Below are 18,163 nucleotides of genomic sequence, written 5' to 3'. Positions count from 1 at the left end.
TGACAATCGAAGGGACTTGGTAGTGGAACATCTCCAACATTTCATGGGTGCTCGTCCGGGATTTCTGGGACCAGTGCCCCTGCTACAGAATAGATGACACCACGTCCACCTGCTGTACACAACTACTGACAATCCTGGGTGAGTGATTTCAAAGTTATGATTTCAACTTAATTACTCCGTCAGTGTTTGTTTACTGCCTGTGAGACAGTCTATCTATATGTAGTAAGTATACCTGGTATATTTTGAACCCGATTGTCTGTTTCTGAATTATTTTCATGATACAGTAAAAATTAATGTTATATGAATGCCATGTAATAACTGTTTATGTACTGTTACTCTCTGGTATAAGAAAAATATTAATGAATACAACTGTCAATTGCAATCTGTAGGTTCTATTGTACATTCTGGTGTTTTACAAAACAAGGATATTTCTTTTGTGGTCAGTATTGGTTGTCATGTTGATAAAGACATAATTGACAGATTTGTAGGACAAAGATTTCCTGATTGTTTGGTTGGTTTACCTTTTAATTTTGTACCTCTGCAATTTGAAATACTGTGTTATAGTGATAGTAGAAAATTACCCCTGTCAGTACAGAGAATTATTGAAAGAGGAAGTCCCAGTGTTTATTCTGAACGTATCAGTCAGTGGCAAAAGAAAACGAACAATATACATAGAAAGCTCAGAAAATAACAGATTTTAGACTAATTATTACAGTAATCTAAGCAGTGCGATACAGTTGAGTAGCCCACTACAGTATTGTCCCATGACCTGATCCCTCACACGAACATGGGTGCACAAGTTAGTAAGACGGGGGAATTGAGTCCCCTAGAAATAATTTGTCAGAGAGAGGGCGCGAAAGCTCTCAAAGGTATTTCTGTTATTTTCAAAAGAGCAGGATTTCCACCTGAAGGTACGCTAGACCCTGACAAATGGAAACGGTTCAGAAATAATAATATAGACTGGTTGACAAAGAAGAGTTATTTGGACTAGGGATGTGCAGGCTCGGTTCTACTTGGTTCCGTTCGTTTTTTTTCCCTGAATCTTATTGGGTTTCAGCTGTCACGAGTTTTGGATAGCCAATAAGATTCGGTAAATAAAACAGAAGGGAACCGAGTAGAACCGAGCCTGCACATCCCTAATTTGGACACTGTCACAATATGGCAAACAGTTACACAAGAAATAGAGGATGAACATAGGAAAAGGTCTGATTTAAATGATGTTATAGATAACCCACCACCATATGTACCAGTTAGACTGGCAGCTCCATCAACTGCAATACAAAATGAAGTATCCACATTAACATCCCAGAACTAGTATCCCAGAATTGACTTAAATACCATTCAAGGATGTGGTATAGAATCACAAGATAAAGTAAATTTAGATATAACTAGAGGAAGAGAATGTACGTTTTGTCATTTTTGTGTCCCAGAGGGTTCAGAGAAATGTCCCGCTTGTGATAACTGGGTATCACCTGATGCCCCACCATGTAATCAAGGTAGTAATGTAACTAATACTTCCCTTACAAATAAACAAAAAATGTCATATGTACTAAAAAGACTGGCACCCCATAACATGAGTCCTTGTAGGGGTACAATAGCGGGTCCAGAGGGACATCACATTTTACCTATAAGAGTACAAACATCTCCAAATCCCAGGTTTAATGCAGAGCAAGTAGATCCTGCAAATGGTCCTGAATACATTGAACAAGAGGTATATAACCCATGGTTTCAATCTGATATGTTAAGAATTGTTAATGATTTGCCTGATATCAGACGACATCCACATACATTTTATCAGAAAATGGAACAGATTAAAACTATTTACAGACCATGTTGGGTAGATCTGGAACAGATTGTAAAAGCATCAGCAGGACATGGAGAATATGATAAAATGATTGCAATCATTGTTCAGGGAGTTCAACAGGGCAGACCAGAAATTGTGGCACTTCCCGCAGTAGGAACAAGATATAGCCAACATAGTGGAAACTTGTTACTAAATAGAGTACAATGGAGATGTGCAGAGATTCAACAAACTGCTCCAGCTGCACCAGATTTAGTTAAAAAAACAGACACAGTACGGGCATATTATGATAAACTAATTACTAGACAGGAAGAAGAAGGTTATCCTGTTACAGAAGTAGCAGGAGCTAGGCTGTGTAAAACGAAGTTTTTGAATGGACTTAGAAATGACTTGAGAACTCAGTTATTTCAGATCAGACCGGAAGCCATGGTAATGGATATTGAAGGAATTTTACAAGTATTGGAAGGGATTGAGGATGTTGAACAGGATAAAAAAGACCGGAAAGCTACAAAAGCACAGGTAGTGACGGTGAATCTGGTTCAGAGTCAACCACCATGGCAGAGAACAACTGCAAAGCAATCAACTAAAGGTTATACACAGAGGAAGCAGTATGACTCCCAAGGTAATGATATGACAGGCAAGTGTTTCTTTTGTAAACTTCCAGGACACCAAAAAAAGGATTGCAGAAAGCACCAGAAATATTTGTTATCACAGCGACAGATGTCTGAACATCCGTACACTGCAGGAATGCAGCACCCACAAGCATGAAGATATACAGCTCCCGTGTCATCAGTGCCTGTCTTTGCTTCACTTCAGGATAACACCACACCCACAGGTACTGTCACTGTTACTTTACCCACAGGACAAGAACTCGATTGTGTGATTGATACCAGAGCTCAGAAATCAGTTTTTATGCATGATCAGATCCCCCCTCAACTTCTTACTACAGAGACAATACAAGGCACAGGTCTGGGAGGTCAAGCAATGCCTCTCAAAGAAAGTAAACAACTCTTTCTGCTTATTAATGATGAACCTACTCCAGTTCCAGTGGCATTCCTTACCTCTCCCACCTGTCCGGTGAACCTGTTGGGAGCAGATATACTCGCACTTATGCAAGCCTCAATACGATACATACCAAAAGGAGTCAAGTACACCAGCAATATTCCAAATGAGGTGAGCAATAGTATTGAGGCAGCCATACAAGTTTATCTATTTCAGGAACATCCAGCAATTGACTCGCTGCCACAATGGATTTTAACTGTACCTGACAGACTGTGGTCAAAAGGAAAGACTGATGTGGGACTTCTACAAGTACAGCCAGTACAACTATCCCTCAAACCAGGTACCATACCAGTCTCTGTTAAACAGTACCCACTCACACCAGCACAAGAAAATGCTATTTCACAACAGCTGCAAACATACTTGGACATAGGGGTCATAATACAATGCAGGTCCCCTTTCAACACCCCTCTCTTCCCTGTAAAGAAGTGGGGTACAGGAAAACAAGGAGAAGTACAATACAGACTGGTTCATGATTTGAGGGCAATAAACAAGAGACTTGTAGTCAACACCCCAATAGTACCAAACCCACATACTCTCCTAAATCAGATACCACCCTCAGCAAGATGGTTCACCGTAGCAGACCTTGCAAATGCTTTTTTCTCTGTTCCTATTACAAAAGATTCCCAGCGTCTACTAGCATTTACACATAAAGGAAAACAGTATTGCTGGACACACTTGCCACAAGGGGGTGCCACTTCACCAAGTGATTTTTCTGAAGCTATGTCCACAATACTTCAAGCATGGAGACCTTTTTTTCCAGATGAAACTCAACTCATCCAGTATGTTGATGATTTACTGCTAGCTACCACATCTGAAAGCAAGTGCCAAGAAGAGACTGTATCCTTGTTAAAGTTCCTGGAGGAACAAAACTGCAGAGTTTCCAAAGAAAAACTACAACTAGCAAAACAGAAAGTGATCTTTCTAGGACATTGCATCTCACACGGCACAAGGCATCTAACAGAGGAAAGAAAGAAGCTGATATTACAAGCCAAGGTACCAAAGACTATAAAACAAGTCCGTTCCTTTTTGGGTCTCCTAGGATATTGCCGCAAATGGGTCCCCCTAGCCTCGGTATTCATGCAGACACTGTATGACAGCACCACTCCCCAGCAGATGGAAGAAGCAGTGATGCAAATCAAAGTAGCTGTCACCACTTCCCCGGCCCTAGGCTTACCTGATTACAGCAAACCCTTCACCCTCTACTGCCACGAAGAAAAAGGCCATGCACTAGGAGTGCTCACCCAAAAACATGGACTGAAGCAACGACCAGTGGCCTACTACTCCAGCAAGCTAGACAACGTTATCCAAGGGGCACCTACTTGCATCAGAGCGGTAGCAGCAGCAGCAGTCTTAAAAGACAAAAGCACAGACATCGTACTTGATCATCCGTTAACTATTCAAGTACCCCATGCAGTAACAGAAATACTTCAACAAGCCAGGACTAAACACCTTTCAGCAGCAAGGCTAACCAAATATGAAGTGGCATTACTCAGTGCAACTAACGTAACAATAAGAAGATGTACTACCCTCAACCCCGCCACTCTCCTTCCAAGCTTACTCGAGCAACAAGAAGATCCCGAATCACTAGATTCAAAAGAAGGGAGAAATATGGTCTATCCAGACTTACATGCCTGCACCGCAAGTGATGAAGAGCAAAATGATCAAGTAAGGGACGATAAAATATACAATTCAAAAAATTTTGACTGTCATGATTGTCTGGCCCTTATGGATCAAGAAACCTCACCTTTACCACATGTTACAGACACTGCTCTCCCAAATGCACATTATGAACTGTTTGTAGATGGCTCTAGATATTATGACAATGGGACACCTTACACAGGATATGCTGTAACCACACAAGATGACATCATAGAAGCAGGACCACTACCCTCACATCTATCAGCACAAGCAGCAGAAATAGTAGCTCTCACAAAGGCTCTAGAATATGCAGAAAAAGCTACAGCCAACATCTATACAGATTCAAGATATGCTTGGGGGGTTACACAGGATTACGGAAACATATGGAAAAGCACAGACTTTAAAACAGTGACAGGCAAACAAATACAACATGCAGAACTTATAAAACAACTTTTTCAAGCACTTGAATTACCCCATAAAGTGGCTATTATTAAGGTTCAAGCACATACCAGAAATCAGACCAGCATAACCAAAGGGAATTGCACAGCAGACAGAGCAGCAAAACAAGCAGCTAAACAGCCTTACAAAGGCATAACAGCATATGTCACACAAACTGAAGGTACAACAACAATGCCAGATTTTCAAGACCTACAAAAACTCCAAGAACAAGCAGGACCAGAAGAAAAATCATCATGGGAAAGGAAAGGAGCCTGCAAGGAGGAATTCACAGGACTATGGAAAGCAGGTAACCTATTATGTCTACCAAGGGCATTGTACCCACCCATGCGTCAAGTTACTCATGGTCTCACGCATACAGGAAAAGATCAAATGGGAAACCTGGTAAAGGAAAGATGGATAGCTCCTGGATTCTTCCCAGCAGCTGCACGGTTTGTACAAGCCTGCTGGATCTGTGGGATCTCCAACCCAGGACAAAAGGTAAAGACTACCATGGGAGCCATTCCAAAAAGTTATTTTCCTTTCCAGAGACTGTAAATTGACTATATTCAGATGCCCAAAGTTGGGATTTATGAATATGCATTGGTCTGTTTAGACACCTTCACAAAATGGATTGAGGCCTGGCCAGTAGCTAAAGCCACTGCAAGGAACACAGCAAAAAAACTCCTCTCAGAAATCGTCTGTAGGTATGGAGTACCAGAGGTAATTGAATCAGATAGAGGCACACACTTCACAGGAGAAGTAATGACTCATATCATGGAAGATTTGGGGATTCAACAGGCCTTTCACACGCCCTACAGGCCACAGGCCAGTGCCCTAGTAGAGAAATTCAATGGAACTCTTAAACTTAAGATATTAAAAGCAGCACAAGAGACAGGGAAAAATTGGTTAGAATGTTTACCAATAGCTCTGTTTAGTATAAGAACCACCCCATCTAAAGCCACAGGGCTGTCTCCATATGAAATTTTGTTTGGGACTATCCCTAAGATAGGATGTTATTATCCACAAGAAATGCAACATAAACATGCTGACTTAACTGCATATGTAAAAGCCTTAACTGAAAAACTCACCTCTCTGCATTCTCTAGCTTTCGCCTCTCTCCCAGATTCTAAGGCAGATCTCAGTCCACATCAGCTGCAACCAGGTGACTGGGTCTATCTGAAAAGACACGTCAGGAAATCGCTGGAACCCAGATATGATGGGCCATACCAAGTGTTACTGACTACTCCAACATCGGTGAAAGTTAAAGGGAGAGAGACTTGGATTCACGAGTCACATTGCAAACTCACTAAAGTTAAGTTTGATTTTGAAAAAAAATATGATCATGTGGAAAGAATTAATGGGTCCTAATCCAGATAGAGGTGTGTGGGGATGCGTTATGTGTATAAGCCTCTTTATAGTGCTCACCTATACATATTTCTTTGGAATAATGATAATAGAGGCTGAGGAACAGAAGAATTTTACTCAAACTAATCATACCTTGACAAGAGGAAAAAGGGACGTTGCAGTGTGGCCCAACTCAATTATACAGTCCCACATGATGGTAGCTCGAGCATTGAATTTGACTGATTGTTGGATATGCACACATGCCCCAGTCAGTGCTAGGTCCATGCATTGGGTAGCAGTACCACTGACTTTATCAGAGCTTAAGGAACTTAATTATAGTCTGGGCAGCACATATAACAAAACGATGGCAGAGACTCCTGTCTCATTTATGACAGCATATACCATCGGATATCCACAATTCTGCATAGAAGCACCTCCAGTCACAACGAAACAAATCTTTCCAGATGGGTTCGTATTAACTCCTACTCAGGCACGAGTAGGACAGGTAAAATGTTCACAGGCCCAAGTAAATTTCACAACAAATTCCACTCATAACAAAGGATATTATTTAGGATGGTGTGACAAAGGACAACTGGTAGTACACCGAGAAATCAAAGTACAGATTAATCAAACCAATGTAATTATACGAGAATGGTTCAAAGCAAACGATTCATGTATAAATAATCGAGACATACTAGGCCCATACTCCCAGAACATAAGTGAATATCGCAGAATAACCCGACACAGCAGAGATTCAAGTGTGCTTCAAGTGGCATCCGGAGTGGTTCTGGGATATACATATATCCTAGAACAAGGGTTGTATTTTCTGTGTGGGAGATGTGCTTATAAGTGGATACCTTATGGGGCTTCAGGCATGTGCACTATAGGACGAGTCATTCCTGCAGTGCGAGTTCAGAAGGAATATACTGTAGAACAGGTGCAAGCTGCCCAACATACTCACCAACTAGCCCGCCGTAGTATAAAGAAAAGTAATACACATGCACATGACTTAATATTCATTCCATGGTATAAGAAAATGGGCTTAGCACTAGCAGGAGGTACAATACAGAATGCACATAACATAGAAGCCCTAGCAAAACTGCTAGACAATGTAACCCAAATCTATGATGAGACATTTAGATTGGTGCTGGATGATGTAAAAATGATAAAGAGGGAAGCCCAGGCATATAGAATGGTATTGGATTACTTGACAGCAAAAGAAGGAGGAATGTGCATGGTAGTAGCAGAATCCTGTTGTAATTACCTCAATAGAACTGACTCTATAGAAGAAGCTATAGAGGAACATTTAGATAAAATACAGGAATTAAAGGAAGAATTCAGGAAAAAACACAATGACCCTGAATATGACATTTCCACAGATGGATGGTTTTCCTGGCTCAATCCAGCTAACTGGTTTAGTGGGATAAAAGGATGGATTGTGGGCATTTTGATGTTCCTTCTGAAAATAGTGAGCCTAGGATTATTGATATATGTATGTCTTAAAGTGTTTTTCTGTTGTTTTTCAGTTTGTAAGAAACATGTGACTAACGCATTGGACTCCTCCAAATACAAAGAACTGCAGAAGAGCTGGGCAAAGAAAAGTCGTGAACAGCTTACGAGAATGGATATGTGTGATTCGCGCCTTTAAGCCCCTCGCTCGGACAGTATGATTAGCATCATCTCAGTGGGGCCATAGCCATTAGCACCATTCTTCCTAAACTGTTTGCTTAACTGTATGATAGGTAGACAAATTGTACTGCCAGAAGCTCAACTGCTAGATCAGTTTAATTATAAAAGGAGGGAATGAGAGAGATAAATGTATTCCCCCCTATGTAATCAAGCATATATAGTTATAAATAATACTGATCTCTGATTATTGCTTTATAAACTAATAACCTTTGCTGAAAATGTGTGTTTCTGCATGTTCCCCCTAGTTTAGGATCAGCTGATTTAATCTGTGGGTTATTTCCCCTGCTGTCTCGTCTAGAAATTTATAGATGTTTATAATGTAACAAAAGTCTTGGTGTCATATGCTTAATGTTTGAAACCACCTCAAAAGAGGAAGTGCACTAGACTCTGGAAATACCCTCGTATCTAGACTAGCATGTCTGACTTCTCAGAAATGACATCCTGTTTTTATGACAAGTAAGATGCTTGTGTGTTTAGAGAACTTGCTATATTAACCCCATCGGATTAAACGAGTCTTCAGTCTCAATCTCTTAAACACGACTTGCTGTTTGATTTATTGGGGTTCCCAGTCGACTGGTAAGGGGGAGACACAGAACTGACAATCGAAGGGACTTGGTAGTGGAACATCTCCAACACCTATGGACCCTGCAGTAGAAAATAAGAGATACGGTAAGAACTTACCCTTGTTATCTCTAGTTCTACAAAGTCCATAGGGATTCCACAGGACTCCCGCCCTGTCGCACCTGTACTGCAGATGGGCTTTATTCTGGTCACCGGTTTTTCCGTCTCCCTATGGTGAGAATGTGATGCTTGTGAGTGTCCAGATCTTTCTTCTCTATTTTTCTTCTCCTCCTCCGGCCTATGGCTTGTGACTTAACTGAGATGCCTTGGCCCGGGTGCGGGGTATAAGAGAGGGACCCAGATGCATCCTGGGAGGCTGAAAACTTTAACTCTCTGGTGCCTGAAGACTGACGTCATCTCCTATACCCAAGGTATCCTGTGGAATCCCTATGGACTTTGTAGAAATAGAGATAACAAGGGTAAGTTCTTACCATATCTCTTATTATTACAGTACATTATGTACTATGATATGTTCTGCCCTTGTCCTTATAATAGTAGGCAAGTATTTTTGGTATATACATTGGAGGATATACTGAAAGTAGTGCACAGTTAGCTGCACAAAACGGTGCTGCATTAATGTAAGAACAATTCTCAGTTACCTGTTCACCAGTTCGCAGAAAAGAACCTGTTTTATATCCTGTTCTCTAAACAACAATATGAAAAGTACAAATTGCAGAAATTAATAGTACATGAAGCAAGATTTATAATTAGGCACATATGGAGAATGTGTAAACAATGTTTTGATAATGTATACTACCCATGTTCTAATAGTTACCCCATATGTTACATTCCACAAATGTTTTTATTGACCAGGTGTAAAATTTGTTAATCAATTCAAATAATTACTGTTTATTGCAAAGCACAGGGTAATGGAGACCAGGGCTGCTAAGAGTTTGGTGGTCACGCCCACTGAATGCTGCATCAGCAGCTCAAGTATTAAATATGCATAATGGGACGTCGCTATGCATAAGCTGACTCCTGAAGGAAGGCCCTCAGTCATTGGGTCTACCGATATACCAGACTACTCTTGTTATTCTTCTTTAAAAATAACAGAACAATGTACTGTCACATAAGATTGCTGTACAGTATATGACTTGTAAACTGTGCAGTATGTAAACAATTATATAATAGTGTTATAGAACTCCTTAACGGAATCAGGTTTTTGTTTTAATTAGTAATGTATGATTGACCATATAAGCATACATTCATTCAGATTCCCTCTTGGCCTAAAATATTGTTGTGCTTAAACCAATGTTTAAAACCGTAATTGTTACAAAAAGAAGGTACAGTAACTTGGGCAGTGGAAGAAAGTCAGGAACATAGTCTGGAAGTCAACTTGCTAAATCTTATTTACTGATGACATTTTATGAATCAATCAAGGTTATATAGTACAAGTTACGGTTTCATCTTTAAAAATTGTTGTGTGTATCAATGTACTGTAGCTGATCATTAATCTTTCCAATGTAATGTAGAATAGCCAATTCCACTGAGTCAATATTTTCTGTAACCTAAAAAATGTATGTTAAACTTAAATGTCTCTTATCGAGGGATTATCAGAAGGTTAGTCAATGTTACCGAGAAAGGAATAGCCTCCAATAATTTGAAGTAAGCCTTTGTTATTGTGAGATTCTCGCCTCATACATATTAAAATGCTTTTGATAAAGTCAATAAAAACATAAAAGCAATGCCAATTAACTCCTTCTCTGCCTTACAACCATATTATGTGTTGTTGCAGGTTCTCTCGGCAGGAAGAGGTTTAGAAATTGTACTTAATATTGATTGTCAGTTAATGTCTGTCTGCAACAACTGCAACAAATTACACAATTTCAGCTAGCTCAGTGAATGGAATGCAACAAAAACCTTTTAGGGTGTACTATACACGTACTAAAAGAAAAACCCAGTCATAATCATATTTTTATTCATATTCATAAACCTACATTGCACAGGAAAGAGCATTTTGATTCAAGTATGGATTGCTGTTCGTTCCTCTTCAAGAGAAGCATACCTAAAAGGTTATTGATTGGGCTCTGAAGGACACTGTGTTTATTATGTAGGAAGCCGTAGCTGGGTACAAGCGTGAGAAATTAATGATAGCTTTGTAAGTGTCCATGCTGTGGTGTTGAACTAGTGGGGCAACTGTCAATCTATATGATAATACATCCCAACACTTCATAAAATCAGCGATGTGAAAAAAACATTGATTTTCTTGAGCTAAACAGAAATCTGTCAGCTAGAAAGAGCAGGAACTTTACCAAAGTTAACACCTCTGCTTGTCTAATAGACATATTATATTTGTTTAAATATTTTTATGCGGTCACTTCATTTTCATAAATGCCACACTAGAACAAGTGTCAGATCATCTGACAAGCATATCTATGTAGCGTTTATCGAGCTATCTTGTCTTACCATCTTCTTTTCTGCTTGTAGCTGTGGCTTAAACATTCAGTTATTTGCACCTTACAGTTCTGTAATTACATTGATATGAAGCTCAGCTTTTAATTCCAAAGTTGCTGCACTAAGTGACAGGCAAGCAGTGTATTAACAAAGGGTGTCACAAGTACAAATCAATGCTGGCTAATAAGAGTCTATACAGTGGGTGGGACTAGATAGCCCTTCAATGTACAACGTAATTGTAGAGTAAAGGTTATAGAAGCAATAACCAAATTCATTACCACATGAAAAACAGTTGCAGAGAGAAACTAAAATTAATTTGTGACTCTTCTGGTTCCCAGTAGACAGGTGTCCAACACAGTGCACGATCACAATTGGCATTTGCAGTTGACAGTCTTACAAAAGGGGACTTGGGACTAAAATGGCATGAAACCTTCATTACACTAAGCTGTCCTTGTTTCTGCTTGGAAATGTTAAGTGCATAAAAAAGAATGTTAGCATCACTGCTTGTTTTCTAGCACTGTCTATAAATTATCAAGATTGCTATGCAATTTCATGGGCCTTTTTCATGCATCTAAAAGCTTGGCTTTGTTTTTATGGCTAGTGTTCATGACATTTGGGTTCTTACAGAAAGCAGGTATAGCTTTAGATTTCAATGCGAGTTTCTATACATATCGTCATAGCGACAACCTTTGATATGGCTCCAATTATAGTAGTGCTTAGGAATGCATGCTGGTGCACTTCACGTTTAGATGTAACTTACTAAATTATATGTAAGTATGCAAGGTCATGTACAAAGCATCTGCAACAATTAAAAGAGGGGAAACAAGTTAAAAAAATTATCTATATATCTATTTACATGGACATATAAGCAATTTTGTAATCATCACACATGCCCATACATTGAGTGGCATTTAGTAATGACAAAAGCCAATATGTACATATATATTTACAGCAACACAGTTTAATATAAATGTTTATTTATTTTAAAAGGTGTTTGGTCAACTATATGGCCTCCAGGATTTGACAGCTGTCAGCCAGAAGAACCTAGTACCAGGGAGAGTTATGAGCCATACTGTAGTGTAGACAGTGACATTGATTGTGAGCTAGTATAGCACTGAATGCATCGCTCACTTTCGACCACTTAAATGACTAATATTTATTTCCAAAAGCCGTTCAGATATTGTAGGTGTTTTTATTCTTGAATTAGGTGGAGAACCTATCTATTTAAAACTTAACCAACATAATATTTTTTTATGCAGTCTGTATTTATTGAAACAGACAGTATAGCACAGTAACACATCATCAGGAACATTGGTGATAAATAACTTAAGACAATACAATAATAGAGGCATGAAATTACAATTTAGATAGAGAAAAAAAAAGATACACATATACAGTAGGTGTCAAAAATCACATATAAAATTAAGAACCAATCTGTAAAGTGATAGTAAAGCTAAAGGAATAGTCAGTTACAGTGATGATGAAAAGGGAAAATAAGGTAAGAGGGGGAACAGGTGTGGAAGAAGATAGAGAAATTTAGTAAAAAAAGGATTAGGAGGGGGAATGGAGGAGGCATGAGTGTCTGTTAACAGGTGAGGGAGGGGACTATCTGATCGAGTGGAAGGGCTGCAGGAGCAGCCAAGGAGGTTTTAGGAGAAGAGAGCAGGTGGGCTTGTTGAATCATAGGGAGGACCACAGGAGTCAGAAGGATCAACAGGACTTTATTTTTTTTTAAAAATCACTTTTTTTTTAACACTGTGGGCCAAATGTAATAGGGTGAGAGTTTAGCAGTAAACTCTGACACTTTTTAAACTTGACCAATGTAATAGAGTCCAAATACATGCACACTCGCATTTATTCAGAGTAAAAAAAATCCCATGATTTAAACTCTCATCCAGATGTTTTCCCATTTTGAAGATAAAACTCAACCAATGTGAGAGTTTAAACTCACATTTTCTAAACTCTCACCCTATTACATTTGGCCCTTTATATACTAACAATAGCAGCATGTGTATTCCATAATTCACTGGAAAGTGTAAGCACATGACATGTAGATAACTCTTCAAGCAGCATATGAAGATAAGGGTCCCATGAGAAGAATAAACCTGAAGCACACACTGTGTGGTACTAAACTGTCTAGAAAGCCCAAATACAAGTATTTTGTATGTCACAAGATAGAACATAATGTCTATGAATGCAGACTGAGAGATGCAGGTGGGGCATACCAAAAGTGTGACAAAAGAAATGAGTCACCTTTAACAGAAAGTCAAAGAAAGGACTGCTGGTACATGGACTTGGGGATCACAAGGCATTTCAATTGTAATGTAGAATAGATTACATCATTGAGCATTTGTGATCCTATAACAACTAGAAGGAATGGAGACAAAGTCCACAAAACTTGGGACATTTACGGTGAAACCATAGTTACTGAAATTTTATATTTGTTATTTGTGCCAGATTTTGGGAGTAGCTATATGTCCTGGACACAAAGGAGTGTTGTGCGATGATGGCCTTTGAGACAAGTCAGCTTATGAAATGGTGATGGGAATAGTTGTGAGTGATAATGAGAGACCGGCGTAGGAGACCTGTATCAAGGATAAACAGACCAAATGTCCCTTCTCAGCAACAAAAGCTAAGACATTGTTAGTATTGGTGCATACAGATGTGTTACTGTTAATATCTCATGTTTATCGATTATTTAAATAGAATGACACACCTTTACTTTAGACAAGAGAGAAGTAGTGAACAAAATCACAAGCTACAACAGTCTGGTGGAGACTCAAACATGTCAGAAATGAAAATCTTGAAACCTGAAACTGGTGGGGATTACAAAAACAATAATGTAATAGTCTTCCTAAAAACAAATTGGGCATCGAGCACCTGCCAACCATTGCATACATGCAAAACAAAATGGTGTCAGCGAGCGTGCAAACTGCAGAATTGTGAGAAAGCATGGACTATGCTTAGTGAAGCGGGCCTGGAAAGGTGTTTTTGGGCAGAAGCAGTGTGTACAGCAGTATTCTTAAAGAATTGAGCATGTACAGTTGATGTAAAAGGATAAAAAAACACCACTGGAGATGTGGTCAGGAAGCAAGACAAATGGAATCTTGTAAACTGGCTGCATCACCGCAAGATAATCAAGAACAAGTTGGACTTCTATAAGAAGTTAAATGTAGATGGAACTGTTGCCCATTACAAACACCATCTTGTCATTAATATACGCAGAAATCAAAGATTGCTTCTCATCTGTGGCAAGGCACTGTACAGTATACTGCATTTAGTCATAACCATTTCTGCCATGTATGATTTACTGCTATACCAATAAGATTTGATTCAGCTTTAATGAATGGAGATTTAGATAAAGAGATTTTTATGGACCTACCTAAATATTATAATGATGACATAATCCTAGAAGAAACATTAATTTGGGTTTATTCAGTTTATTAACCACTTAACTGACAATTTTTTTTCTAAAAAATGTTCCAAATTGATTTTTAATGACTGAATTAAGTGAGAAACATCCATTTTAACTCATCCAAAATGATTTCTTAAAAAAAAGATTTTTTAAAGATTTGTAAAAATAAATAAATTTGTTTTTTCAAACATCAGAATCACCATTAGAACATTGCAAACATCACAACCATCATGCCATTCAATTTGAGACCTGTTTCAGGCACCAGGTACACTAGGGGGGTGAGGGGGAGGGTAATTAACTTTTTCCCAGTGGCTGTTAATCTTTGCAGCCACTGGGTGGGGGGTCCTATTTTGCTGACCGATCAATAGTGATCGACAGCACAGCAGACACAGGGGAAGAGGGTGCAGGCAAGCAGAGGGACTGGAAGGTCCATCTGAGAGCAGCAGCTACAGGAAGATTCACTTCCTGCAGCCACTCTCATGTTTATCTGATTGGTCAAAATTTTGCGAGCAGAGCAAATAAAGCACTGCCTGGTGTGGTCAGAAAATTACAACCATGTCAGGAAAGTAGTTAAGGAAAGCATCGTACGGCCTTATATAGAGTGACCGTTGCTGGTACATCATGTTAAATGCAGTACTATTGCAAATTGTCTTTGTATGTTCAGAAACTGGTCACTGTATATACCACAAAATAATAGAGCAGTGACTGTTCATCATTGTTGTGTATGTAGATTACTTTTCACTATCAGGACAAGAAAGGTACATAGCCAGTGTCAAGCATCTGTTAGAGCAAGTTGAAAGACTTGGGGCCTGCACATCACATGTTAGAGTTAAGAATCTTGCAAAACTTGATTAAAGGAACTAACTCTGCTGATCAACAAGGATATATTGATGCAGAACTTAACAAGTATGCATTGTCAGTTGCAAAGCTAGCAAATACTGCTATTGTAAGCTTAAAGTACAAAAGTATTGGAACTCAAACTGACATTACACATGCCATAAGCCAAGTGTCAATTTGCCATTAAACCTGGCAAGCAACACTGAACTGGAGCTAAAATAATCCAGAATAATCTAAAGGATTTAAATTATTTAAAATTAGTGTTTTCAAAGCATGGGAATTCTAAAATCAAATTCTTCTGTGATGCTGACTGAAGAGCAGATGAGGATGATCATTGTTCCTACATTGGATATCCATTTGTACTGGCAGATGCAGCCATCATCTGGGCAAGCACGAAGCCACCCACTGGTGCCCTACCCACCACTGAGGCAGAGTATATGGCATTAATAGAGTCAGCCAAGGAAGCCTTATACATAAAAGAGACTTTATGTGAATTGGGTCTTCTGAAACAGGATGAAACCATCAACATAGAGTGTCAGTGTCACCTTCATGGCTAGTGAAGATAATGTATGATAACATAGGGTCTGATGTTACAAGTTCTGAGTATGTTCCTAAAAATGCATGGACTGGAATATATTTGATGTGTGTTCATATGTGTCATTGTTTTTTGATGCATAACCCAAAGGTTGCAGGATGAACTTTGATAAATTATTGAGTACAGTGTGATACAGTATATGTTTTTATGTAACTGGAGACTGTCCAGGGTCGAGGGAAGACATTAGAGAGCTGTGTGCTCCTGCACTGTCTCCTCTCTTTACTATACATGCCAGATACTAGGACCCAGAGTCAGAGGTAGACGAACCTCCGACCTGATGACATAACTACTGAGCTACTGCTCTTGTGCAGCTGGTACCATCTTTACTATGTTGAGTGGCTCAGTGCTGTGTGGATTCACAGTACTTAGCTCCTGAGATGAGACAGCTAAATACAGCTGTTAACTCCACCAACACCGCTATTCTGGTTACCATTGTGTTACCCTGTTGATATCAATAAACCCAGCATCCTGGTTAAGGACTCTCTGTATGGCCTAAAAGTCACTTTCACATTCCGCCTGTCATGTATTGTATAGTATAGGGATAGTATATTGATAGTATTGCGGCTTTTAAACATCACAGTGGACAATTTGCACTGAACCATTACAGTTTATAAAACTTTTATGCCTCCCAAATTTAAATAGTGGTATGGCTACACCAACGGGGTAGTGTCTTTTTTTTGAAGCACTGTCCCTTACACAATCGGAGGAATCACTTCTCCAACTTATAGCATTTACATCACTGGTGGCAGCTACAGTATATTAGCTGCTTAGGCACACAGATGTGTACATTTACATGAATGTGTCTCATTAGCAAAGCAAATTTCTGAATGTTCAGAAATGTTTAGGTAGACAAAACAACATTAGAATTATGTTTGACTAGCTTTATGTGATTCTATAAGTGGAGAAAAAAAATAAAAAGCGCTTATAAATGGCACAAAAATCAAATCAAATAACTTATTGATTCACTTAAAATGGTTTATTTATATCACGTCTATCAAACACTTCTGGAGGGGGCAGCCAGGTCAGCACTGAGGGGGACATGGAGCAGCAGAGGTGGGCAGAACAGGAGTTGTGCAATCGGAGACCCACCCCCCGCTATACAATACAGTGATTACTGGCATTGTGAAGCAGGAAGTGGAGCCACAAAGATGCAATTCAACGCAAATTGTGTCATCGGCCATCTGTACTGCCCACTTCACTTAGGATTGATGGGAGTCTCGCAGCCATTCTGGAAAGGTAAGCAAGTATACCTGTGGTAGCTCCCCCTACATTCCAATCAACAAACTAATTATATGCATTATAGAGTAGTGGGCTAAGGAACTCATTCAGACCCGCTCGCTAAGATGCATACTCTCGCTGCTGCCGATGGTATGCAGTGTGTATACATTGTGCGCATACATCACAGTGCGTATGCGCATACCTTAGCAAAAGTTCTCAATGCGTTCACTCGCTGTGCACAGACAGCCCAGCAGAGTGAGTGACAGGGGAAGCCATTTGTAGGTGGTAACAGGGGCTGGCCATTAAAAACAGGGGAGTGGAGGTGCAAGCGTAGGCATGCCTGAGCATCTCAACAGCATTTTAGAGGTGTGCATAATTATAAGACAGCATCGTTTTTACACTGAAGTGGTCGCAGTGCTTGCGGCAGGGTATGGTCAACCTCAAGCGCTGCAATAGCATCCGATGTACCAATGGTTGCATACACTTCCTGGACATGACGTGCCCAAGTCTTAAAACAGGCTGGTGGGTGTCTACATACACTATGTGATCGCTCTACTAGGCGTGTTAATGCATTGCTGTGCGACAGCAGTGCCTACGCAATTTGCATACACGTCGTGCGAGCAATCGCATCTAGCGAGCGGCTCTGAATCAGGCCCTAAATTACTTAATTCTGTAAGCTTAGTCTGCAGTTGTTGACAATTGTACAATTAATACTAATACTTTTATTATGATTATTATCTATTTTTTATATGGCACCAGAAGAGGTCCACAGTACATGAGGAGAAATATCTTAGAAAACAAGAAAAAAGTGCAAAAGACTTACATCACAAAACATTGCAGAACATGGGCTACAAGCTATATAAACTGCATATCCAGTCATAATACCCACAAAATACTCAGCCTGAACCCAAAAGCTTTGGTAACTTTTTGGACAGTGAGAAAGAGAGTGAGGGAAGGAAAAATCACATGAAGGTAGAGAGTCTTGCTCATGAGAGGTTACATTCTAAGTATAATCTACTCTACTATATATACATTGATGTTTTTCTTTAAATTTCTTTAAAGGATGCATTTTGATCATTCAGTCATCCTGGATTCCTGCAACAAGTTTATT

At 39.4% G+C, this 18,163-nt stretch overlaps 2 protein-coding genes across 4 annotated transcripts in view; one reads left to right on the top strand and one right to left on the bottom strand.

Moving 5' to 3' along the window:
• TENM2 (teneurin transmembrane protein 2) overlaps window positions 1-18,163 on the bottom strand; it is a 2,186,131-nt gene that overhangs the window by 1,971,234 nt on the left and 196,734 nt on the right. The gene's annotated exons all lie outside the window — the stretch shown is intronic.
• Window positions 1,574-2,569, top strand: LOC148479104 (uncharacterized). The gene has a single exon (XM_088454947.1). The coding sequence runs from the start codon at window positions 1,574-1,576 to the stop codon at window positions 2,567-2,569; it is 996 nt and encodes a 331-aa protein (XP_088311073.1).

Source organism: Taudactylus pleione, unplaced genomic scaffold, assembly GCF_031769625.1.
Source record: "Taudactylus pleione unplaced genomic scaffold, aTauple2 ptg000637l, whole genome shotgun sequence".
Taxonomy (NCBI): Eukaryota; Metazoa; Chordata; class Amphibia; order Anura; family Myobatrachidae; genus Taudactylus; species Taudactylus pleione.
This window is presented reverse-complemented; position numbering and strand designations above follow the sequence as displayed.